At 42.1% G+C, this 21672-nt stretch overlaps 1 protein-coding gene and 1 long non-coding RNA gene across 7 annotated transcripts in view; one reads left to right on the top strand and one right to left on the bottom strand.

Moving 5' to 3' along the window:
- The window catches only part of mafa (MAF bZIP transcription factor a), a 366266-nt gene extending 346521 nt beyond the window's left edge, over positions 1-19745 (bottom strand). For all 6 annotated transcript variants that reach the window (XR_010976646.1, XR_010976644.1, XR_010976645.1 and 3 more), the window contains exon 1: positions 18164-19745. Coding sequence is in view for 3 of the 6 variants with exons in the window: in XM_068049091.1 (XP_067905192.1) it covers positions 18164-19131 (968 nt within the window). In the remaining 3 variants the exon portion in view is untranslated. The remainder of the gene's footprint in view (positions 1-18163) is intronic.
- LOC137378731 (uncharacterized) lies at positions 1150-15640 on the top strand. The gene is made up of 5 exons (XR_010976647.1): positions 1150-1227; positions 2532-2723; positions 3756-3853; positions 10124-10275; positions 15468-15640. It is a non-coding gene; the product is annotated as an uncharacterized lncRNA (long non-coding RNA).
- Positions 19746-21672: the final 1927 nt, after the last annotated feature.

The raw sequence follows: 21672 nt of genomic DNA, 5'->3' as shown, positions 1-21672 counted from the left end.
ATTAGGAGACCAGAAGATAATCAGCGAGGACAGGGCTGATGGGTGAGTGGCAGTTGGTGCAGGATAGATTGGTCATGTAGTCATTTACGGCACAGAAGGAGGCCATTCGGCCCTTTGAGTCCATGCCGACTCTCCATGGAGCTATGCAGTCAGTCCCACTCCCCAGCTCGATCCCCGTGGCTCTGCAAGTCTATTTTCCTCAAGTGGTCATCCAACTTCCTCTTGAAGTCATTGATGGTCTCTGCTTCCACCATTCTTAGGCAGCAGAGTTTCCAGTGAGTTGGTGTTTATAGTGGGTGGAGAATTGGTGAGCATTTGAATAGTCTAGTCTGGAATTGACATGGGTGTGGAGAAGGGTTTCAGTGGAAGATGGGCTGAACTGGAGGCAGAAGCAGGATGTTGGGGAGGTGGAAGTAGGTGGTCTTTGTGATGGAGAGGATATGGAGTCAGAAGCTGACCTCCGGCTGGAATGGGCCAGCAGGGCGAGGGTAGGGAGTTTGTGATGGGGGTTGAAGACAAAAGTTAGAAATGTTTTTGCGCTTCATAGCTAAACTCGCACACATTTTGGAAAATCTAAATATTGATTCTTGCTAGTGGTGTTTAGGGATCCTTGTTTCCATTTCATTGATGCGGAAGCTCTGTCGTCCATTGAGTTGTCCTGGTTTTAATTCAAACATTCATTTCAGTGGCCGATAAATTAGGCGGGTATCTCCTATCGGTACACAGCCGGTGCTGTAGACTGCGCTCCTGGCGTGTACACTCCCAAGTAATGGGAGCCAGGTTTTTTAATGCTTCCTCTCTGTTAATCTGCTCTAATGATTCGCACCTCCTCTAGCCACATCTTGTGTTTCTTTACTTGTCCCATTACCACCCCATTTTGCCTTTGGCCATCATCATTTTGTCTTTTAATCACTCTTGTCCTCCACCCTACCACAAAACTACCCTTTTGTGCTTTCCACCTCCCTCTCGTCTCTCTGGTTCTGTACCTGCTTAAAAACTGTCAAGTCTCCAAGACCTTTCAGTTTAAATGTAAGGTGTTCGACCTGAAACGTTAACTCTGTTTTTCTCTCCACAGATGCTGCCTGACCTGCTGAGTGTTTTCCAGCATTTTCTGCTTTTACTTTTGATATTACCCGTGAAAGCTGTGCAAGCACTCAAACTCGGCCAGTTATTTTTATAGCCAACTTGCTTCAATAAGGATACTAACGTGTCATCCTTTTAAAAATGGTAAGAAAAATGCTGTTAGAATATATCCCTATCTTACAAAGGGTTTGTCTGTGGTGTCCCTGTACATGTCTGTGTTCCCCATTGTTTTCATTCTGCAGAACCATTTCTCCGAGTTCTTGATTATAAGTCATGTGCACAACCAGACGCTATTGAAAGAATTAGGATTAATTGTTGCAAGCAACTAGACTCACAACAATGATAGAGCAGTAATGGACATGACCGTGTGCTGTCTCGCCAGCCGGACGGCAGACTGGATGATTGAAGGGCGGCACTAAAGGCTTCTATGCTCAATCAATCGTCCAGTCAGTCTACCATTCATTTTTGGTCTGTGCTGTATTACTGCGAAACTCTCATATCAGACTCCACTTAATGAAGAAATGATGGCGTCAGGTGTGCAAAGCTAAGCAGAGCAGTTCATCTGTAGATTTCAATTATAATAGGAAATTAAATTATGGTAGGGAATTCTAGGAAATTGGTGTTCGGATTCAAGATCGGAAAAGTTAAAACTGAAGGGTAAATCAGATGCAGGGGTTAGAAAATGGATTAAGAGGATTACCTGTTAAATCAATGTTAATGTATTCATGCATAGACAATGACACTAATAACTATTCATAGGTTTAATTGCTGTAACTGTAACTCAGTGTTCTTACTGGATGATAACGTAATCGGACACTAATTCATTATATTATCAGGTGACGATCAGGTGTCTTTGAAGTTTGAATTTGGATAGATTAGGGCCGGCGGATACGTTTCCTCCGCAAAATGTGATGATAATTCAATGTATTATGGGGTAATATTTCTAATAATCAACAGCAAGATATTTGGCGTTTCAAAACTTTAAATGAAGTAAAAGTCGATGTTACTAGTAGATAAACACTTCCATCCCACAGATTAGCATAGAATCTTTCCAACAAAAACAAGAAATGCTGGAATCACTCAGCAGGTCTGGCAGCATCTGTGGAAAGAGAAGCAGAGTTAACGTTTCGGGTCAGTGACCCTTCTTCGGAACTGAATCTTTCCTGTTTGTGCATTCTAACGTCACTAGGGTATCTTTAAGGTTACCGACAAGTAAAGATACCTTTAAATCAATCGTCACACAGGACTTAGTTTTTGATTCAAGTTCAATTTAGAGCTGAGCTGCTGCTTTCTTATAGCTCAATAATGTGCATTTCGAAGGATACATTCAGCAAATTCAGAGTTGATGTCATGATACAGGTTAGGACATTCTTATTTGACAGATTGTCTTACAAATCGCATTTGTTAAAACAAAGAAACAATGATATAAGAAGTTTTTGCTTCCGCAGATAGATAAACTGGCGTTAAAAATGAAAAGTTCACATTGCAGCAGATATAACATCTGTCGTCATGCAGTTGTCCTTCTCGCTAACATGGCGCATAATCCCAAAGCTGCTCCGTGCTGCAAGACTGCATACTCAGTGCTTTGGGACTCTGATAGAGGAGACTCCGTTGGATGCACAAAAGAACACGCTAAAGTGGTGAGATATGTTTACACTACACAGTCTATATATGAAAAAGAATCATTATTCTTAATGAATGTGCGCATCGCTACCGAAGCACAAAGCCTAAGGCAAGATGTGTGTTATACCCAATTCCAACATGCGCTCCCATTGACAAACGGTGAGTCTTATTAAAAGGGGCCAGGAGAATGGGTATCTTGCCCTGGGCAGAGCGACATCTTGCATTCACAACGCATCTTTCTTTCACTTTCAGCGGTTTAAGTAGATGTCCACCTGACTTTTATCCATGATCTAATCAATAACAGAAAGCAAGTTTTGCTGTTCCAATAACGGGCGGCACAGTGGCGCAGTGGTTAGCACCGCAGCCTCACAGCTCCAGGGACCCGGGTTCGATTCCGGGTACTGCCTGTGTGGAGTTTGCAAGTTCTCCCTGTGTCTGCGTCGGTTTCCTCCCACAAGCCAAAAGACTTGCAGGTTGATAGGTAAATCGGCCATTATATAAATTGCCCCTAGTATAGGTAGGTGGTAGGGAAATATAGGGACAGGTGGGGATGTTTGGTAGGAATGTAGGATTAGTATAAATGGGTGGTCGATGTTCGGCACAGACTCGGTGGGCCGAAGGGCCTGTTTCAGTGCTGTATCTCTAAAAAAAAAACTCTGCCCAAGAATAAACATGCGTATCCTATAAACATGTTATCAAATGAGTTGACCCTGATTAACTGTGCTGCAACCATGCAACTAAATACATGATTCCCACTCTCGGTCTCAAACGTAAATCCCAATTCATAATCCTTCTATTGCCTTTTCTGTTGCTCCCGTTATTGAATACAAAGCGCAGACACATAGTTAATATAGATTGAGAAAATAATTACACAGGTCTCTACGAATTTGAAAGGGGAAAAACAGTTTAATGTCTGAATGGGAACTTATATCAGAACAGATCTCATCCAAAATGTTTCATTTGTCTTTCAGTTACTGACTAATCTGTGATATACTTTAAGAAATTCCCCGTTTCTTTTATTTCGGATTCACCAATTTGATTTTCACCAGATCGAGTCTGATTATACAGTCGCGTACACGTACAAGGATTGGTGCCACTATTCAGCAATGCACTCGTTCCCAAATGAGAGCTATCCCAGAGTTGTAAGGTAAGTTATACTTGGGGATTTAGATAACGGTGTCCCTTATCCTCATTAAACTAGATTGCTCAGTTTAGATCCGAAGAGGAATTTTGCCGCTGCTGGCTAGTTTAACCCAAACCCCTGCTCACTTCACGTTCTTGACCATATTGCGAGTATAATACAAATTAACAATTTTACAGCAGCAAAAAAACAGACATAAATGTTGTATTTATATAAATATATCCTGATTATTACTTTTACAAGAAAATCCAACTCGATATTTGTAGCATCTGTTAAGCGGTGTCCTATTCACGAGCCTTGCATCTTTACATACAAAACGCGGCCGGGAAGGTCAGCCACATATTTTTGGCCAGGCAATGCGTGCTGTTCTACTGCAGTGTGAGATATTGAAAGGACCGCTGCAAGGGATATTAGTCGTTGTTTTCCGACTTCACGATCGCCCATAATCATCAGAGACTATCGAGTTAAATGCAACCCAGCAAATCGATTTATAAATAAATCTGTATGTCTTATGTGCCAAATGTTTGGACTTGTCCAGTAGTAATCACCTTGGTTTTTATTCTAATTAAATACTAATATGGTGACTTTTAGCGAGAGTGTGTGTAATACTTAGAATGTGTGTGTGAGGGTGGGGGGGGGGGGGGGGCGGGGGAGGGGGTCTGGGAGTTCTGAACGAGGTGGCAGTCCTAGCTCAGTTGGTACCTTTGAGTCAGGTGTTTTTTGTGGGTTCAAGTCCACTTCAGGAGACTTGAATACAAAATCCAGGCTGATTCCCCAGTGCAGTACTGAGGGCGAGCTGCACTGTTGGAGTGCCATCTTTCCAACAAGACATTAAACCAAGGTCCCCTTTGTCCTCTCTGCTGTCTGTGGAATCTTGCTGTGCACAAATTGGCTGCAGCATTTCCTACTGTACAACATTGGCTGTAAAGTGATTTGCGATGACCCGCGGTCCGCTATGAAAATCCTTGTCCTTCCCACTTTAAAATTAAAGGTTGAGATGGATAAATTAACGGGCGGATTTTCATGCTTTTAAATTCTCTGAGCTATCCTGACGTTTCAGCAGCGATATCGCTCAGGGAGGTGAAGGGGAATTAAATAAATCGAATGAAACTGTATTTACTCATTTCACACAAATCACAATAAAAGAGGCGCTCAGTACAGAATAACCGGCCGCACTCCCACATACACAGCTCTGAAGAAGCATTTGAAACTCTTCATCCCACCCTTTTGTTTCTGGAAATCATAGATAAGTTTCACGATCTCCATCTATTCTTAGTAATTTGTTTCGACACGATCGCCCCGCTCAGCCCCCACCTCCCTTTCCATGCCCGTAGTTATGATGGAAATGATAACATTTTCGTTGTTAGATCCCAACGGAGAAAGATGCCAATATCTTGCCCGGGCAACTTTGCGGTAACTTGGCGCGTCTAACGGAACTTTCCGCCGCGATAAGGATCCCGAAGCCGTAATGGCAAAAGCCGTTCCCTTCTTTTGCCGGTTCCGCCCAATCTTACAAACGAACAAAGAATGCTTTGACTGATTTGTAGTTTGTACAACATATAAAAAATTGTCGGCAGAATGCACCTGCACCTTTGATGTCTAAGGGGATTTAAAGAACACTCAGAGGCAGTTCCAGTTTTATAGACAGAAATAAAGGCAGAAAATCGTTTTTGTTTTTATTTAGCATTCTGCGACCAAACGCAACTTGTCTTTCAAGTCGTTTTGCTAACTATTCTTTGTGCCCCCTAAACGCGCCGACCTGTTTTGTTTTCATCGCCTGGCCTGTTTGAGATCGATCATCTTGAACATTGCAATGCTGACAACAACTCCGTGGAAGCTTTCTCGCAAATATAGTGAGCCTTTTTTTCTCAGAAAAGAAACTAGTAAGTGATTTGGAACAAGCATCCTGCCAACACACAGTCAAAAACACCCACAGGCTTAGAGGCACAGACACACACTTAGACACAAAAACATACACGCACACAGAAAGACACACAAAAACATACGCATAGAGAGACAAACACATACAAACACTCTCAGACACACACACATACACATTGCCCCGAATGAGGCGCATAAATGGTGTCTTTCTCAGTCTGCACTTCCATAAGCTTTAAATTAACCAATAACCACACTGAACTCGCATTTTCCAAAAAATACAGAATCATAACTTTGTCTTTTTAGAAAGAAGTACCATAAAAGTATTTGTTCTGAGTATCTGCAGAAGAGTTGCTGAGGCATTCCTGTGACTGATGAAGTGTGTCCTAATCGTGTGCCGGGCTGTCATACTCAATGTTAACATGCCCTGACCGTAGAGAAGGTGAGGGAATGCGACACAGAATGTCAAGCTGGTCCGTTTTGCAGGTTTATAATTCTATTTATCCACACTAGTTTAAATGTACATCCTCATGTTTCCGTTGCATCTGTCTATGCAACTGGATTCAAAATTCCAATTACTTGTCCTCAGTTGGGTTTGGAATTATCTATAGGCAAGTAATTTATTTTTTCTCTCTCTCACACACACAAACATACAGTCCCTAAATACGATTGCTTTTGTGTTGACCTGTCTAGTTCTCCAAATATAATTCTCTTAGTTGCGTTGCATTGCAAAACTGAAGTTACAAGAACATGTCAATACCTACATGATTTTAATTTTAATTGATTGAAGAGTTTTTTTTTTAGATGCGATATTTAATGGCGAACTTCAGTTGCCTAATATAGACAAGGCGCCCTGCTTCTTGCTCTGTCCTAGACGGCATGACGAACATGCTGCTTCATTCTTGCAGTTTAGGGTAGTGCCTGCTTTCGCTTTCGGTTTTCTCAAAAGGGTCAAACACCAAGTGCAGAAACCTCACCTGAAAGTTTCACTTCCACAACACCAGTCCACTTATCACCGTCCAACCGTGGGGAGAAAGAAGGGCACTACAACTACAATTCTTACTTTAGACTTTACATAAACATCATAGAATCATACAGCACAGAAGGAGGCCATTCAGCCCATCGTGCCTGTGCTGGCTCTTTGAAAGAGCTATCCAATTAGCGCCAGTCCCCTGCTCTTTCCGCATAGCCCGACAAATGTTTCCTTTTTAAGGGTATATGGAATTCACTTTTGAAAGTTAGCATTGAATCTGCTTCCACCACCCTTTCAGGCAGTGCATTCCAAGATCATAACAACTCACATAGTAATGTTTCTCATAGAATGGGAATATTGGACCGGATATGGTGTGTGCTGTATATCACCCAGTGCGGGCAACTCCACGTTAAAGTGATTATGTGTGCAGGAAAATAACACACAAGTGCCATTTATTTGAGACAGCATAGGTTATCAATCTGAACCTGCGGGATGTGGGACGAACGTGTTCAATTAATTAGGAATTAACAGCAAAAAAAACCCTCAATCAACAGGCTGAAGTAAATACAAGGGACATACAGAAAAACTCCTCTTCCAAATCCTTCTCCTTAATGAACTCCCCACCCTCTGCCGCCTCCCACTATCACTTGGCTCTGCATTACAACAGTGACTATCGTTCGGAAGTAATTCATTGGCTGTAAATCGCTTTGGGATGTCCTGAGGTCGTGGAAGGCGCTATATAAATGCAAGTTCTCTCTTCAGGTTAGGATCCCTAACCAAAATATTAACTTGTCCTTTGCCATCCAAGTGTTGATGGGCCTGTTATGTGCGACTGGTTTTCTATCAGTTGGAATGCAACCGACAATATGATCAATTGATTTCAGCCGATGTATAAAAATGTGGAATATATAAATATCACAACAGCTCCCCCTTCACCTTGCGGGGCACAAAGGCCGCTGATTTTATCCGCTGTTTCAATATTACTAAAGCTGCAGTGATGGTTCAAAAGTGTTTCCACTCTTGTAACACCTGTCACCTCCGTTTGTTCTGGTAAGCCGTGGTGATGCTTCAGTTCTCGGATTTGTTGACCGACATGGCTCCCCTCTCTTCTCCCAGTTTCTGATCTCAAACACTCGTGAAACCCACGCTGTGTCGACTGCTGCGGCCGCCGATGTGGGTGGAGTGACATTTGAAAGCATGCAGCTTTGGTGCATTGTTCTCTTCCCATTGCAGAACAATCTCCCTTTTGCTTTATTTTCTAGAACTAACTCGTTGATTTTTTTTTTTGTTGTTGTCCTTATTTGAATGCCTTGGCGGTTAATGTGTGCGTTTAGCTTTTCAGTCAAATGTTCTAAATGAGGATTTGACACGTACGCTGCAGCAGATTAAAGCTTTGGGACGGAAAAAGATCAGTGGGACTGCTGTGCGGGTTGTATTGTGAAGCCGCCTCCCCCTAGAAAAAAAGCACCAACATCGAACATTTCCCAAAATCAGGCGCAAATTTCCAGCGTGTAGCCGCCAGATTAATTCAAATTTCGAATGGAAAGTTATGCATCTAGAATCCACGACTTCAGGTGACGACCCTAGTATCAGTTTTTTATTTCCCCATCCCTTATTTATAATCGGGTATCATGTGTGCATCTGAGAGGGAGAAAGAGAAACAAGGAAGGGAGGAATAAAGAAACAACGAAACAAATGAAAGAGGGGGTAAGATTGTACAGAGCAAGATGAGGTATTACAGAGTAGAATATGTGCAGAAGACGCATTACTTCAATTCCAAGTTGGGAATTTCTCCATTAATTCCATTCACTTTTCTGAACTTTTTTTTATATGTGAATTTTTAAATTCATTCTTGGGATGTAGGTGTCTTTGACTAGGCCAGCATTTATTGCCCATCCCTAATTGCCCTTGAGATGGTGATGATGAGCCGCCTACTTGAACCGCTACAGTTTATTTGGTGTGGGTACACCCACAGTGCTGTTAGATAGGGAGTTCCAGGATTTTGACGCATCGACGATGAAGGAACGGCGATATGTTTCCAAGTAAGGATGGTGTGTGCATGTTAATAGTCAATTCCCACTTAATATACTTTGGATCATATTTGCAGCCCAGATATTAGTCATCTATCGCACCATGGCCCGCATGCCTGCTGCATTTATTTATTGGCATTCAATCAAACTGCAACTAAAGTAAATTAAAGTAATATTGTTAATTCACAACTTTGTGAATCTGATTGCCCAATTTAACGCCGTGCCAGCCACTTCTAATATGCCAGGCACAGGCACACTGCACCAATATTTCAATGCAACTGCTGCCAAGGAATTGTCCTTGATACGCCAATAGCACACAAAAGCTTTTCTTACTGACCTTACAGCTCTCGGTTGTCGTGTTGCTTTCTACATTCTTTTCGAAACACCAAACACAACAACAATAATAAATATGAATCGTGTTTATTGTGTTTGGGCAAAATCAGGCAGGTTTTTGACACTTTTTCAAGAGAGTGTGGGAGTTGACCATCATGGGGTGACCGAGAACTGGAGGGCGATGAGAACAGGTCCCAGGCAGGGACATTTGTCCAAGGATATTAGGATTTTCCTTCAAAAGGGTGATTTGGTTAGATGTGTAATTTCGAAAACAGACGGACAAGAGTAAGGCTAGAATCAATCCCAAATAGGGACATGTTCAGAACCTAGAAACAATACACGGTACATTCATTCGTTGCTAAAGTTGCCTCCTTCGTTTTTCTCGGCTCTTACATTCCTACTTTGAAATCTCTGCAGGAAAGAAGACTTTAGTTTGACTTTATTAACTGTGCATATGAACTTTCTCCACCCCCCCGCCCCCCCCCCCCCCCCCCCCCCTGTGCTCCACAGGGGACTAAACTCACTTAACCTTTGAAGAGAATGTTGAAAATGCAGGACTTCTTGCACATACCGGCTCCAAATGCATTCTGCTTATCCTTGCAATGGATTGAACCCTTTAATTATCAGAAGATTTGAGATATGTTCTGCTGGATGTTAACTTGCGAGACCGACAGTGAATCTAATGTAAAGGCCATTCAAGGAGCCACGGCTTAAAGAAACCAGTGTAGCCCCTCTTTACACAGAAACGCGACAATAAGGAGTGAAACATTTCAAAATTCATACCCTTTGCTTTTAATGTGCACACTTTAAGAAATGAATGGGATTAACGGGTTAACGTTCTCCCTATGTTAACTTTATCGAAGTGTGGGTGATCGCTCTGAGTAGTATTCATATAACATCAGTTTGAATTGAATGTTCAGTGAAGTAGGCATCAGAGAAGGTTATCAGAATGCTACTTTCTTTTAATCCTAACACCAAGCAATATGAATTTTAATATTTTTCGCCATCAGTTCTGCTGGAGGTGCCCACTGGAAATATGAATATGTTTTTTCTCTCTTTCAGATACTGACTGACCTGATTATCCTTTAAAAAATAGACAGATTTCTAATCGTCGTCCTGTTTCTTTCTTTTAAAAGAAGAAATCTTTAATATTTAAGTTTTGGCTCGGAGTCACGTGTCTCTGCAATAACCAAAAATAACGTCTCATGTTGAGGGTAAGTCTTCGGTTTGGGCTGTAAACATATTGTAAAAAAATGTATTTGTCTAGCGCCTTTCACGACTTCAGGATGTCCCAAGAGCGCTTTACAGCCAATGAAGTATGTAATAGCCGGTGTAATGCGAAGGAAGTGCCCCCTAAACGAGAATTTCAAAACAAAAAGTGTCTAATAATTATAAGTGCAACAGGTATAACATTGAAGTTGCTATATTTCCATCCTAGTGCATTTTCATATCACTTACATTATTCAGTCAAGATGATTGACCGAATGCAACTTTTTTGATGGCTTCCTTCTCGGCGAAGCGATACCTACGAGGTGTGACTGAATGTTAGATAACATAAGCAAATACAACTGATGAATGTAGGAGCATCAGTTGATGATGACCGGGTGCTTCACCCGGACTGATGTACATCAGGGTTCAGGTTTCCCCCGCGTTAACATTGAAAAGGTTCTACTCAGCAATAAGGAAACGCCCCCAAGTTCATTCTGTACCGAGACTGCATTGTGAACCTTTGGCTTCTAAACACCCCCTCCACAAAGCATTTTTCATTTGATGACTCTGAATCTATTTCGTGTTTTCAATGAATAATTATACACTGTTTTCAAGTTGGAGGCAGACTTTGTAAGTAGTAATAGATCTGAACATATGATCTTAGAAGCAAAAGGCAAGTGTAGAGCTGAAACAGGTTCACACTCTTACATGACAGGAAGTGTGAGTTCTGAGGAAATGCACGTTCAGAAACGTGCAAGTGCAGAAGGCAAAAATGTACCAAGAATTTCCCCTCTGCCCCTTGTAATAATTGTTTCCAGATTGGCAGCGAATGTCGAGAATGTCCATTTCCACCAGAATTTCGCCAATAGACACGTTTGTCCAATCGTGTGTTTTAGGTGCTTTTTGGGGGTTCTAACTCGAGCCTGGAAGTAATAAAGAACTTTATTGGGTTTGGCGAGAGGACTCGATGTGGGTTTGAGATTACCCTGTAATTTGAAGTTTAGTCACCGCTTCCCAAACTACTCCAGAACATCGTCAGCGGGTTTATAATATACATTATTTGAACAGCATCCTACGCAGATGCTGAACCATGCACATTGAATTCCGTGACGGAAGAAGCGGGGGCAGGGGAGGGAAGGGTGGTGGTGGGGGGTGGGGTGGAATGGGGGTGGGGGGGGGGGGCGGGGGTTGGAATGCGTCTGTGTTTAGTCCAATCACATGCTATCAGACACGTCTGTCGATAGGTGCAACAAATATCCATGACATCTTTTTTAAAAATCTCGAAGATAGCTACATGAAATGATGGGGAAAGGTGAAGACTTTTCTATGGATCGCTTGCAAACTTCCAAGTTTGTGAATTAAAGAAGTTGATTTGTTATTTGTAACCGCGCTGGAATATGCTCAGAAATGTAATATTCCTGATCAAACCAATGGGATCCGGATTGGCAGCTCCCATACGTCTGGGTCCAGTAAGCATCCCGACCTGAGGTCACATTGGGAATTTATTCAAAGACATCCCCACACATTCATTAAACAGACTCCAGCAGCTTCAAAATACCAACCCCTGGCTTTTAATAGTGCCAGGTACAAACTTTTAGGGCTGCAAAGTTGTTTTGAAACAGAAAAACTCAGGCGAGGTTTGATAATTGCTGGCTAGGTAGGGAGACAGGAGCAGGATCATCTCATTTAAATTCTGGCATTGGTGAATATCCGGTGTTTTAAGTAGATTAGTTATTCCGATCTTGGATGATCCCTATTCCCTTCATCTTGACAAGGATCCCGAGTACAAGCCAGTTATTTAGCATTGGGGAATAGCCGTAAAGAAGGTGCGGGAATTCTAAGAGGGAATGAGAATGAACGGGAGCTGATCTCCTTCATTGCTGTTCTCGCTTCTTCTCCATTGAGACAGAATGCTTTATCTATTGTTACTGAAATTCTTGGGATCTTTCAGCAAGTGCCGACTTCAGAGATGCATTTGTCTTGTGATATGACTCGCATGTATGTGTTAATTTTGTTCCATTGACAACTCTACCTTTACATACTGCTTAGGGGTTGCAAACTTTACAGTTTGGGTGAGCTATTGTAGGTATTGTACCGTTATAATCATTGCCGATATGCTCCAAACAGCATAATTATTGGCAGAAATGCGCCTATGTTTTCAGTCCAACTCCGCTCTATTAAACAATTTTTGTGTGGCTGCAAAGAGTTAAAAAGAAATCCAGGACCAAGTTCAAGGTCCAATTTTAACTCTTCCTTGTTTGATGAACTCTTGCAGTTTAAACCTGCTTGTTTGGCCCATTTTAAAAACATGGGATATTCTGGGAATGTGTTTTTGGACCCTTGTCAATTTCACGCACATTCCGAAAGAATGTGACATACAAAAACATTGCAACACACCATAAAAGCAAATAATATCGTCAACCTAAGATTGATATATCTCTGAAGCGGACCTGAATAAATCTAGACCTCTAAAGTTTAAATACACACATCTAATCCATTTCACTAGAAAAACCTTCTTCCATGTGCTTTTCTTTGCTACATATTTCTAAAGCAGATACAAATTTACTAACAAGTATGCTCTTTATCCTCTTGGTCCCCTTTCTTGCACCGTTTTAAGGTGGTTGTTGAAACCACAATACTTGTTACTACTCCCTCCCCCATCCCACGCCCAAACCTGTGTAGCAACTTCTTACAGCCCAGAATTTCCTGCTCTCGGGTTTGGTCTTTATAACTAAGACCCCGTCTAGCTGGCGAGCTCTGCTCAGCGGGGTTGATTCGTTAGCGAGTGGGTTAGTGAAAGCAATATTACTCAGATTTAAAAAAAAAAGTAAAGTCGATTGTCGTGAAAATGTTAAAAAAGAGTAAACCGCAGGACAGCGGATAATGCACATTTATTTGCCGCATATCACACACGAGGCGGGGTGGGAGACAGATTTTTTTTTATGCAGCGTGTTGTTGTGATCTAGAATGTACTGCCTGAAAGGGCGGTGAAAGCAGTTGTAACTTTCATAAGGGAATTGGATATATGGTTGAGGGGGCGGAGGTGCTGGGGAAGCATGGCTACTGGGGAAAGAGCGAGGGGTATGTGTGTGGGACTAATTGGATGTCTCTCCCTAAGAGTCGGCACCAGCATATCAAGTGCGGGACAATATAAAAAGTCAAGAAGGAAAGCGTTACATTCTAGGCTCCATTCTACCTGTCACTGGTTTTCACCTGTGTACTGTACCCATGCATTCCTGCCTATATATATTTTTACGTAGGCTGCATAATGTATCTATATGTACATTACATGTAAGAGGATCTCTGTGTGTGTGTATGAGAGAGGTAAGTGTGAATGTATGTGTGAGATATTGCATAAGGCAACAGTAGAAATGAAGAGGGGTAGCAAATGGACCAGAACAAGGTAGGAGTGTGAAAAACAAAACCGGTCTGAGAGAAAGTAGGTGTGTATGTGTGCGAGAGAGAGAGAGAGGCTGAAAGGCTGAAAGGAGGACAATGTGTGTCTGTGTGTGTGAGAGAAAGTAAGAACCTGTGTGTGCATTTGTGAGAGAAAGAACCGAAAGATTGAGTTGTGAGACTGAACTGCTTTTTCTGACACTTGTACTTCTCCACGCAGTTTCATTGCTTGCTGCACTTTAACAGCCTAAAGCTGGAAGAGCTCACATTTCAGTAACAGAACGCCTCCTTTCCTTCCAACCAAAAGCCCTGTCGTTTTATTCTCCCCTGGCTTGTTCTTGATGGAAATCAGACCTCTGTTTAAAGAACAGAGTAACTGCAGTGGGAAAACACTAACTGAAAAACGAATAACTGAAACAATGCCCCTAATTCACCTCTTTTAATCTGCACACTCAAATACCACCAGCCCGAACACGTGAGACTGATCTAATCTCCACAAGACGCCGCGCCGATCTTATTTTTCTGTCGCACTTTTCTCGAGGTTTGACATTTGCAGGAGCTGGAATGTCTAAATGGAGACTCTCTTAAGTAAATCAGTATTTGCTCTTGAAAAGCACCGTTGGACTTCCTGCCCTAGAACAGTGATCGGATCCAGCACCTTTGAAGAAATATACCCTGGCAAGTTCCTCGTGTCTAGCAAAGCAAACGCTGCGAGTCTGATATGAGAATCTAGCTTGGGCACAAATCATTCGGGTTATTAATTACAATAGTTAATACTGAGGATTTAAATATATTATCACACATCACTGACTGGCGTCAGTAGCCAGGTATTGGGGGGTAACATTGCAACAAAACTCCCATCCCACATTTGGGGGCAAAGAGCCACACTCTTGTCTATTTGTCTATTATCACCACCTGCCCCCCCCCCCCACCCCCACGCTCCGTCTCTCATGTATATATATTCTAACATAATTTTGTTTGTAACTATTATGAGCTTGTTATTAGCTTTCTTTTCTGTTAGCTTTACAGCAACATTCCGTGCTGAAATGGCTGGTCTTCCTATAGTCATATAAAACATCACTTCCTATCATGGATGTTAGCCAGACACCACACAGACACATCTGATAATATTTACGTATTGTTTCACATCAATAAACTTTCAGCTGCTGCAGTCATGATCAAAAACGTGGCTTGTGACGGGGCCCCCAACCGTGGTGACAAACAAAATGCAATTTAAATTTGTACATGATCTAAACCAGGCCGAGTTGTAAAAACACGCGCCAGTTAACCCTTTGACTAATTAGTTTTGCTTTCACTGTGCATTATTCAAGTGTGGCTATCATTCAGCTACAATAAATAGAATGTTGACGATTCACAAAATGAATAGTCAAAACCGAACAAGCGAATACCTAATTCATCAAGTTACTACTTCTAAATTAAACGCTAAGCTTTTCTCCTGCATAGAATTGTACTACGAACCTCAAGGAGTTAAAATACTTTTCATTTCAAACTCGAAGGCCTGATTGATATATTTGCTGGAAAACAGACTCGATTTAACCTTTACCATGCTTTAACCTGAAGCTATTGTGTTTGCAATTGGTGACCTTCCAAACGATCGATAGCGGCCTGTTATGTAAGGGAGATAGTATCAACGTGCAATTTACCTGTTCTTAACTGTGTTCACAATTGAATGCCGTTTTCTTTTAAAAATGTATTATTTTTTCGCTCTAAAGTTTTACAGAAATTTCCACCACCGACTGATCGGAAAATTCACCAGCTAAATTATTTTTTTCTCTATTAGCACTATAATATTCGGCCTCCCAAACAGTGGAACTGGCTGTTAAATAATTGTGTGAAGCCAGCCGAGAGATTGGCCGCTGAGACCTGGTGCATTTTCTGTGCAGAGGGTAGCAAGGACGATAGACAGTCACTGCGTGCAACGGTCTGACAGATGATCATTATGGATTATATATTAAAGTGTTTTATTGTTAATGTTTTATAGGTATTTTATAATGTATAATGCATTCAATAATAGAGATAATAACTGATATAAACTAAAATTCAGTATAATGTGTGGACTGATTGCACTTTCCTACTCTTGTCAATTATCATTTTCTAGAAACATTTGCATACACACATTGGTGCATGTCTGTATATATTTTATATGCGTGTGTTTGAAGTTTCAAACTTTATTTTCTAACAGACCCAATTATTTATATTCGGCCCTTTCAAAAACACAAACCTCAGTAAAACAGTTATACTGTTATTCTGGCGTATTGGCAGTACAGAATAACACTAACAGTCCCTATTCGACGCTGTAAACATCAGGATTTTTTTTACTGGAAATGTGTTTCTTCTGCACTTTCCTCAAAAGTCAGCTTAAAAAACGTTCTCCCAGCTAATTGTCTACGTTTTATTTTTTAAAAATGTGAATGTAGAGCTCAAGTAACAATTCAGAGTTTTAAAAGGTTGTTATTTTGCATCATCTGAATTTATCACCAGGAACTTGTGATTTGATCAAACGTTCATGTCTGAGCAAATAGAATTTTGGCATTCAAATTAATATTTTGGATGAAAATAGAACCGATAGGTCACTGACCGAGAAACTCTGATCTGGCTGGTTGATGAATAGGATAACAAAACGTGACGGGTGTGAAGCATTTAAACCTACTGTCTTCAATGTTGACAGTGGTAACCATTTCCTATGCTTCCCGAGTTTTAGTCGAGCTACAAAACCCATCAGGTGCGTGGATTCAAATGCACCTCCCCCACCCAAACTGTTGAAACCATTCGACAACTTTAATAAGAGATGCCAAAGGAAATAGGGCGGAGAATTGAAAGACAACACACGTGAGTTAAAATCACATGTGGTTAGTCAAGAATTGAAGTTATTTTTTGAGGGATTTGTCCAACTTGAAGGCAAAAAAGAGTATTAAATTCCTGACAGATTTCAACGTTTATTATAACTAGTCTTTGTTAAACTTGAACTGGGAAAACCACACACACACACACAGAGTCAAGGGAATGCTCCCTGGAAATAACCTGCAATATCCCAAAACATCCCTAACTCTGGCCTAAAACGAAAACAGAATCTGAGCAAACTCCGATTCCTGCCTGTTGACTGCGCAAAATGTTTAAACGTACAATGTACTTGTGTAAAACAGCAAAACTCTTCATCACTTTGGACTCTGCAGGCAGTCGTCATATTTTCCATGCATAACCTTTTAATATATTAGAATTCTCAACATGTTTTTCTTGCATTTTATTGCCATTTGCTTGCTATTATATATATATGTTCATTTTAGTGCAATTCAGTCTCTATTTGGAAGAAATCATACAGCGCCATGAAAATTCAACACCACCCGCCCCCCACCCCACTCACGAGATTAAAGACGGGCTCCTCCCCTTTAACAAGACTTTGGTTGGGAAATGCAATCTGTTGGTAACAGTGAAGGGCCATTCAACACTCCCCTGCAAAGCGCATGCTGCAGAAAGCTCAACATTTTGTAATTTAAAAAAAATATTTATTTGCGGTCAGAGACCCATAGCAGTACCATCCTCTAAATTCATTCCGAGATGTTTCCCATTCCATTGTCCATCAAAACAGTTAAACTGAATTTTTAAACAAAACCATCTTACCTTAGTGCATTAGACTTCATATATATTGGGGGAAAACTATAAGCTACATAGAGCTACCTCTTATAATCTACACAACATTCCTTAACTTCGCATCTATAGCGGGTAGGGATACATAACTTTCCTTTTCTTGAAATATACTATAAAAGTGTAATTAAATTAGATGACATCCAACACACACGGTGAGAACCCTTTGAAGTATTCAGCTGCATGGCGAGTTACACAGTTAACCCAAAAACGCGTGGAAAGGGTTTAGCCCATGTTTAATAAACTTATATACTGTTCTCCGTATCAACACACCACTTTTTATATATATAATGTATATATATAATGTCCCAAACATTACGGCAGTAACTGCCTTTTCTTAGCAACAGTCCCAGTCTTTGTTATATAGAAATCCAGTCTGTCATTTTTTTTTTTGCAGAAGTAGTTCAGTGCATAATACATGAGAGTCTGATGTTTGCAAAGGCCAGAACTAAAGTTAAAGCAACTCCCCCCTTGCAGATGCAAACTTTTTTCAGGGAAGGTGTTGATGAGGATTAACGGTGTAATTTTGTTTCGTTTTTGCTTCCAAGTCAAAAAAAAAGCAAAAAAAAAGTCACGAATATAATTTCTTGCCATGCCTTAATTCATTTAAAAAATCCATTTCAACAAGCTAATTAAATCCATACATGTCCAGCATGCAGGTTTATTATTAATATGGTCCTTTCAGTTTAAAAAAAACCAAAAAAAAAAGCAAGCATATAATGCATGAGATGACAGGGTGGGGGGAGAGACGGCAGGTTTTGTTTTGGCTTTAAAAAAAAACTTTTTAAAAGTTTTTTTTGGGGGGTGGGGGGCACAGCAAATCCACAAACTCACATGAAGAACTCCGGAGAGGAAGGGTTGTCACTGGACGATCCGGTTTCTCTGAAGCCGCTGGTCACCAGTTTCTCGTACTTCTCCTTGTAGGCGTCCCTCTCCCGGACCAGCCTGTTTATCTCCTGTTTTAAGTGTTCGACTTGCTGCTGCAGCTGTGTCTTCTCGCTCTCCAACATGTGCCGCTGCTGCACCCGCTTGAAACGGCAGGACTGAGCGTAGCCCCGGTTCTTCAGGGTCCGGCGTTTCTGCTTCAGCCGGATGACCTCCTCCTTGCTGACGCCCCGGAGCTGTCGGTTCAGCTCCCTCACCGACATGGTGACGAGCTGGTCGTCCGAGAAGCGCTCGTCGTTTCGCAGGTGCGGGTGCTGGTGCATGCCGCCGCCGGTGCCGGTGTTGGTGGTGCCAAGGGCGGCCACTCCTCCCCCTGGGTGCTGGTGCCCCTGGTGGTGATGATGGTGATGGTGTTGGTGGTGCTGGTGGTGAGGCACCACGGTGCCGGCTGGAGCCATCTCCTCCCCGGCCATGCCCTGTCCAGCCGCCGCCGGTGCATACTGCTGCTGCTGCTGCTGCTGTTGTTGGCCCCGGTAGCCCTCGAAGCCCGCTTGCATCTGCTGATGGGCGCTGTTGATCAGGGCCTCCACCGCATCCTCCGGCGTGAAGCTCAGAGCGTCCGGGTTCAGCTGCTGGTAGTTGGTCATCCAGTAAAAGTCTTCCAGGTGCGCCGCCTTCTGATCTCCCGGGCTCGGAGCGCTGAAGCTGGGAGACGGGGGCACGGAACTGCACGGGGTGCTCATTGGAGTGGAAGATAGCGAGCCCCCGATGCGGTTGCAGTGACTGCCCGGATTGCCTTCCGCCTCGACGGGCTCCTTTTTGACTTCGAATTTCATCAGATCGAAGTCATTAACATATTCCATCGCAAGGGGACTGTTGGGTAGGTCGGTGTTGTTGATTGCCAACTCGGATGCCATCCTTTTGCTACAATTGCTATTAGGACGTCCAGTCCTCCAAACACCGGGGCAAACGCCTGCGATCGCCGCGATCAGACTGTTCTGGGCAGAAGGAGAGAGAGCCAGCTTGATTTCTTTGTTTTTTTTTTGCTGTTGGTTGCTTGGATTTTTTTTTATTAGGATTTAGCAAGTCTTTCACACTTCAGTTTTTTTTGGGGAAAAAAAATTATGATTGTCCCGGCTTCAATCTGTTACACTGCAGATACATCGATGGAAAACGATCTCTCTCTCTCTCTCACTCTTAAGGCTTAGCTTCATGGAATCTGCGCAGCAGGTCTGAATGTTGCTTCTCTCTCTCTCTCACTCACTCTGCTTCATCCTGGCTGCTGTTGCTTTTTTTTTTGTTGGTGGTTGTTGCGGCTCTCACAGTTTATAATAGAGGTAGGAGAGGGGAAGGGTGAAAAAGGGGGAAGAGAGATAGATGGTAGACAGGGGGAGAGAGAGAGAGGCAGAATAAATAGAAGGGGATTGCGATGGTTTGCTGCTTTAAGGGGAATCGAGACGAACCCCAACGCGTGTTGAGATTTTAGCTGGAGGACGCGGATCGCCGGTTCTCTTGTTTAAAAGCATCGCTCCTTTTATAGCGGACCCGACGTCAGCTTTCAAATGAGAAATTGACTAACACTCGCAGCCAATGGGATGGCGCATCTGCTTGTCTGTTTAGCATAAGAGTGAAGCCGAGCAAACTTTTTAAACTGTCAATCACGACAGCAGATCAGCTGACTGTCAGCTGGATAACAGAGAGAGAGAGAGAAAGTTTTCTCACTTCAAGGGGCTTGTAGAGGTACCCAGAGCAAAACTGCAGAGGGACATCAAACTCCGAGAGAAATATGTGTGTGTGTGTCCATATATGTATATATATGGGACCCTGTCAAAGATCATACTTCTAATAGTAATATTCCAAATATTAAAATAAGTTTGGGAAATATGGAGTGATCCCTACAATCGCTACTGTACAGAATTCGCTGGCTTTTTATGTCCCTTTTCTGAAGTCGGTGTAGTCGGTGCAATAGAAATAGCATTTCTTAATTTTAGACTGGACAGCCGATCTAAGTGTATCTTGTTTACCCGGAGGCTTTCTCGTGGCCTTTGAACTTTAACCGGGTGACCGGGTTTTCTTGATCGGCAGTCCAACTCTTGGCACTCTCCTAAAGGGCAAGGAGAGGGGGGGGGGGGGGGGGGGGGAGCCTGAACGGGGGCATTTTACTATTATATATTGGATTCTCTTAGCTGCAAATGATCGGAGACAGGGGCTGGGTGGGGGGTGATATGCTGCAAGAATTCAGCAAAATGTTCGATGTAATGAGAAGAAAAATCAAACAGCTCAACTTCCAGCTGGTAAAACATACTCTTCAGAACCTGCTGCTGAATTTATGTATTTAAAAAAAATATATTTAGGGGTAAGGATTCCATTGTGTTAAAATGTAAAGGACACGGCGAGGATATATGCGAGAAAACGCTTGAAGTAAAAATCGATTTATATGTTGAATTGCATACGAGCAGCTCTGGGAAGTAGTAAAATAATTTGACAAAACGCTTCTCCTCTCGGATAGTAAAAATCGGTAAAATATTCCCTGTGAAAGTCGATTTATGGAACCAACACAGCGACCCCTAGCGGAGAAAAACAGTCATTGTGATTAGGGTCTCAATTTTAATTGTTGGGCGGCTGGGCTGGAATACTGTGAATATAAAGTCCCATAACAAAACTTAGCATCGTATTCCAATAGCCATTTAACAGGGTAAGTACCGCTTTATAACATGACGATTTTAAATGAGTACGTTAAAACGAAATCTAGTGGTAAACACAATGTCATCGTTATTGCCCAAGGAGTTAGTTCTAAAAATAGGTCCGATTCACAAAAAAGATTGGTGCAGAGATGTTTTTGCACATATGTCTCGCCACATAAATAATTGATGAAAGCCTTGTTGATAGACACGAAACCCTGATAAGTAACTGGTAGATTTCAGGTTGGAGGTTTACAGTCTGGAAGATACCGATTCAATTGTTTTATTGTCAATTGTATCTTGCCTTTAGTGGACTCAAGTGATATCACTGATGTACTTCAGTGAAGCTTCCTTGTGCTAAGTCTTCAGAAGGTGATGTCATTGAGAGCGATAGCCAGAGTAGAGGAAAAAGTGCATCAATCGGCTTTATGTTGGTAGTTAGATGGCCAGAACTGTTGATCACGGGAGTGTGAACATTTTCAACAGCGGGGTTTCGCATTTTCGATACATTCAATCCTTTTGAATCTTTAATGACTTGCACGCACAGTTCATTTTTCAACTTTTATGGTCCAGTTGGGCGTGACCCATTAAACTTTACACTTGGGTTCGGAAGAGATTTCAGAAACAAACTTTAATTGAAGTGGTGCTTGGGTGAGTGAGAGTTCGGTTCTACACATTACACTTTCTGTCAAGCATGTGGGCTGTCACAGTTCTGAGTCAGAGCAAACGTATGCAAAAAGAGAGTTAACATTGCTTTAATTTTGTTTTAAAGCAAGT

Source organism: Heterodontus francisci, chromosome 17, assembly GCF_036365525.1.
Source record: "Heterodontus francisci isolate sHetFra1 chromosome 17, sHetFra1.hap1, whole genome shotgun sequence".
NCBI classification, from domain to species: domain Eukaryota; kingdom Metazoa; phylum Chordata; class Chondrichthyes; order Heterodontiformes; family Heterodontidae; genus Heterodontus; species Heterodontus francisci.
The sequence above is the reverse complement of the archived record's forward strand: the minus strand, read 5'-3'. Positions and strand labels throughout refer to the sequence as shown.